Source organism: Thalia democratica, chromosome 5 (assembly GCF_965202585.1).
Source record: "Thalia democratica chromosome 5, ktThaDemo2.hap1.1, whole genome shotgun sequence".
NCBI classification, from domain to species: Eukaryota; Metazoa; Chordata; class Thaliacea; order Salpida; family Salpidae; genus Thalia; species Thalia democratica.
The window spans coordinates 25,525,566-25,529,600 of NC_139169.1; the positions used below are offsets into that span (position 1 = coordinate 25,525,566).

General features: G+C 23.3%; 1 protein-coding gene across 1 annotated transcript; it reads left to right on the forward strand.

Annotated features, from left to right (window-relative positions):
* The first annotated feature begins 1,025 nt into the window (after window positions 1-1,025).
* Window positions 1,026-3,125, forward strand: LOC145837006 (ATP synthase F(0) complex subunit g, mitochondrial-like). The gene is made up of 2 exons (XM_082944773.1): window positions 1,026-1,193; window positions 2,965-3,125. Exons 1-2 carry the CDS (start codon window positions 1,040-1,042, stop codon window positions 3,108-3,110), a joined length of 300 nt encoding a protein of 99 aa, XP_082800899.1. The 5' UTR covers window positions 1,026-1,039; the 3' UTR covers window positions 3,111-3,125.
* Window positions 3,126-4,035: the final 910 nt, after the last annotated feature.

Consider the following 4,035-nt stretch of genomic DNA (forward strand, 5'->3'; position numbering starts at 1 on the left):
AAAAAAGACCTTTATGACCAAAATAAAAACAAAAGTATATTTTTATTGAAAAAATATTTGCTCAAAAAAAATCCTACTATAGAAATATTTATTATTTAGTTTAAATTAAATGGTGAGGTTTCAGAAAGGTTGCTTGAAGACTTTAGGTCTAGACAGTTTTTTCTTCTATTTAATTTAGTCCTTCCATAAGGAACCTTTAGAGCTTTCCGACTTTTTACCATCATATCTAAGAAACTAATTTAGTTTCCAGGGTAAAATGCAACTGCTAGCTAAAATCAAAAGTAAAAAAGAGCCCCTCTACGCTCTTAATTATTTAGAAATAAAATATTATAATTACTTTTTTCTTGAGGTAGAGATGTCAATACTTCAGGAAATATTTCTTAAAAAACATAACATTGTTTCTGGTGTTGGAAGTTTAAAAATATAAATTTCAAATAAAAGAAAGATGTATGATTTTTTCATATTATGAAAATTCCTTGATATGAGTTACATAAATATTAGTAATATTTGAACTATATTTTATGACTGTAAAAATTTGAAGAACAATATTTATAAAATTAAAAAAATATTTTTAGTGAACAAGGTTTATTTTTGCATTTTTGTTTTAAAAAAACCTTGATAACTATTGAACTCACTGACTTTGATCCTATAAATCTCAAAGTTGTTATGAATTTTATTCGACTATTAGAAGTGTCTGATAGCAAAAATATAAGTGTACAAAGTAGAAACAACTTGCAATAAACATTAGTTTACTTATAAACTAATTCATAAAGTACTGTTTTTATCAAAATAATTTTGCTGCAATATACCATAATAGTAAACATTTTTATATTTTAAAAAGTGTTATTAATGTATAATTATCAAACACTTGCTAGAATGTTTTTCTAAATATTATAAAATTTATTATTTGTATGTTCTATTTTCTAAAACCAAAATGTGTGTATAAATATCTGCTTGTAGTAGTCAACAAAAAACATGTTTTTAGCCTAACTTAGTTTTGCAATAAAATATATTTTCTCAGACTTTAAATAAAATCAATATGAGCAAGTTGGTGGCAAAACTTTCAGCACAGGTTCCAGTATTGATGGAGGCAGCAAAACCTCAATTGAGCAAGTTCATGTATTACGCAAAAGTAGAACTTCGCCCACCCACCCCTGTTGAAGTTGGACAGGCCATCCCTCTTCTTACTAAAGGTATTTATTTGCTAAATTTTTACAAAATTATTGAATTAGAATATCTCTTAAGTTATTGAGTTATCATAAATGTTACTCAGCTACACTAGTTTGAACATTTTGTTTGCTTTATTTTTAAACATATAAAAGTTTTGTATTTATAGATTTTTTTGTTTATAAATTTAAGTTTGCTATTCTTTTCACTAAAGGTTGGCATACTCTCAAGTTATTTATACTAAAATACTTTATAAGATATTAAAATAAATAAATATTTTTTTAATTTAAATAAAATAATATACTTTTCATAAAAGTTTTACTGTAAAGTTTTAGATAAAATAGAAGCAGTAGAAACTTTTCATTGACAATTTTCTTTGAATTAAAAACAATTCACTAAAATTCTATCTTTGTTCATTTTGTCTTGAATTTTTAAGTCATACTTCATTATATTATTCTACCATTACAAGAAAAAAATATATCTTAATAATCTTAAGTAAAAGATAAACATTTAAGACCAGCAGTAAAAAATATAGCACTTTTACTCAAAACTAAGTTAAATACTACAATTTTTTTTTTTCTTGAGTTAAGTTTAAACTAAGAAAGTTCAAGAGCAAATCCTAGAAAATTGTTTTGATTTTTTAAATTTTAATTATTTCTTTCGATCATTATGAATGTTTAATATTACGTCTCCTATTCTTATATACAAATCTATTAATGGTAGAATTACATGCTTGCTAAGTTTAAAGTAAGGGCAACTTGTAAAAAATATCTACCCACCAATAGCGTTGTTTTCTTAATAATTTACTTTTTATTTTAATAATTTAATTTACTTGTATTTTTGTATTTATCCCTTACAAAAAAGTTTTATTGTTATTAGTTTGTATTGAGAGTATTTATTACTTTGAAAAATCTCTATTAATATTTTGTTTCCTAGATTGTTAAATTAGTTCGTGATTAGCTTAAAAAGTTAAAACTAGACGTATTAAAATCTTACTAAATTTTTCTTACACAAAGCTTATACTTAGGTTATTTAGGCTTGGCTCTTTAAGATATACCAATAAGAAGTTACAAAAATTTAAATTACAAACATTCTTATTGATCTTTTAAATTTTAAAATGTATTTAAAAAAGTTCTTATTAATAATCTAATAAAAACTATTATGAGTAAAAAACTCTGCTATACTGAACTTGACTTTTATCTCCACTGAAATTTAGCTAATATTATTAATACTCTTTGAAAAAAAGTAAAAAGAAAGTAAAAATTGATTGTTTTTATAGTATAAATTCATAACTGTGTTTAAAACTTTTCAACTTTTATCATCTGATTATTTAATGATGTCAACGAGTATTTAATATTTAAAAAAGTTGAATTAGAGCTTGTATCAATAAAAGTTTAAAAACTTTCAATTTTATATCATTTTAGTTGCTTTTTTCTAACAAATTAATTTATAGTTTAGAAAAACTTTAATGGTTTAATTGTTACAGGAATCAGTAATTTGATTCAATAAAAGTTATGGTTTACTTTGTAATAAAATTGTTTGTTTAATTTCACTGGTTATTAAGTATATTAAAAAATACCATTTCTATAATCATTTCTAATTATATCAGTTTCATATAAGAAAAAGTAAAATAATTAAAAAATAAATAATCTACTAATCGATAATTACCATGCACATTAAAATACAGTTTTTTGTAAACAACTAAATTTTAAACAGGAATAAGCAATGTAACTTCAAATCAACAAAAAAGAAAATAAATAAAATACACTTATTTATAAACAAATCATTTTAACACAGGAATTTCAAACGTGACTTCAATGCAGTTCACACAGCTTCCAGTGAAACAAGCGCTTTTGAACGCCATGGTCTTCACTGAAGTTTGCTGCTGGTTCTTTGTTGGTGAGGTCATTGGAAGGGGCAGCCTTGTCGGATATGACGTTTAATTGTTTAGATAATTCTTTCTTCTGTTTAATGTTATGTAGTAAAAAGTTTTTAAGTTTTTATATAAAGTTTTTAAGTCTTGTTAATATTCATGCATATTATCAATAACAAATAAGCTTCAAATTTATTATCAAGTTTCAAAACATCTCTAAAATAAGAGTTTCAACATTTTTAGTGTATAAAGTGTTATAAATAAAACATTATGTATTCAAACTTTTTATGGCGGTTGTTTTATGTATGGTGCTAATAAAAAAGTACAAGCTTTTTTGATAAGTAATAACGTAGTTAAAAAAAGTAAGTTTACTTACCGTTTTGTATCTGTTTATCAGTGAGAATGAGCTATAGTATTGCGTTTTGTCTCAACTTAAAAAAACTTCACTTACAAATGTTTTATAATATTGCTGTTTAATGGCAGACAAAAAAAGTTATTAAATCTAAAATGTGACATAAGATAGAAGTATTAGCTGTTTTAAAAGTATTTCTGCCAATTATTGACTTAATATTTGCTTTCCTTAAAGGTACATATTTTTTAGTTTTCTTTTAGCAAAAAAAAAAGTTTTTTATTTAAAGTTTGATGTACTTAATTAGTTTCTCTATTATATAAGTATGTCAACTAAAGTTTTTATAAAAAATGCATTCTTCGAGTCTGTAGCTTTTTTTTTTGGCAATTACAAAACAGCTTTTGAAAATTTTTAGCTGACTTAAAAAAAAATTAATGGTACAACTTTTCAATTTTTTGAAAAAAATCCCAATGCAAACTGTATGGGACTTAAAAAGTGTGACCTTAAAGTTTTTAGCTGGAAGTTATTTTACATGTGGAAATTATTACAAAAACACATTGTGAAAAATTTAAAACTATTTAAAGATTTTCTTGATTTTATAGTATTTTTGTTACTTATTGTAAACTATCTTTTTTTTTTTAATCAA

Bases quoted from the DNA above. Each gene is read 5' to 3' on its own strand.
- LOC145837006 (XM_082944773.1), top strand. From the start codon at position 1,040: ATGAGCAAGTTGGTGGCAAAACTTTCAGCACAGGTTCCAGTATTGATG. The intron at 1,194-2,964 runs GTATTTATTTGC...ATTTTAACACAG, and splicing joins CATCCCTCTTCTTACTAAAG to GAATTTCAAACGTGACTTCA.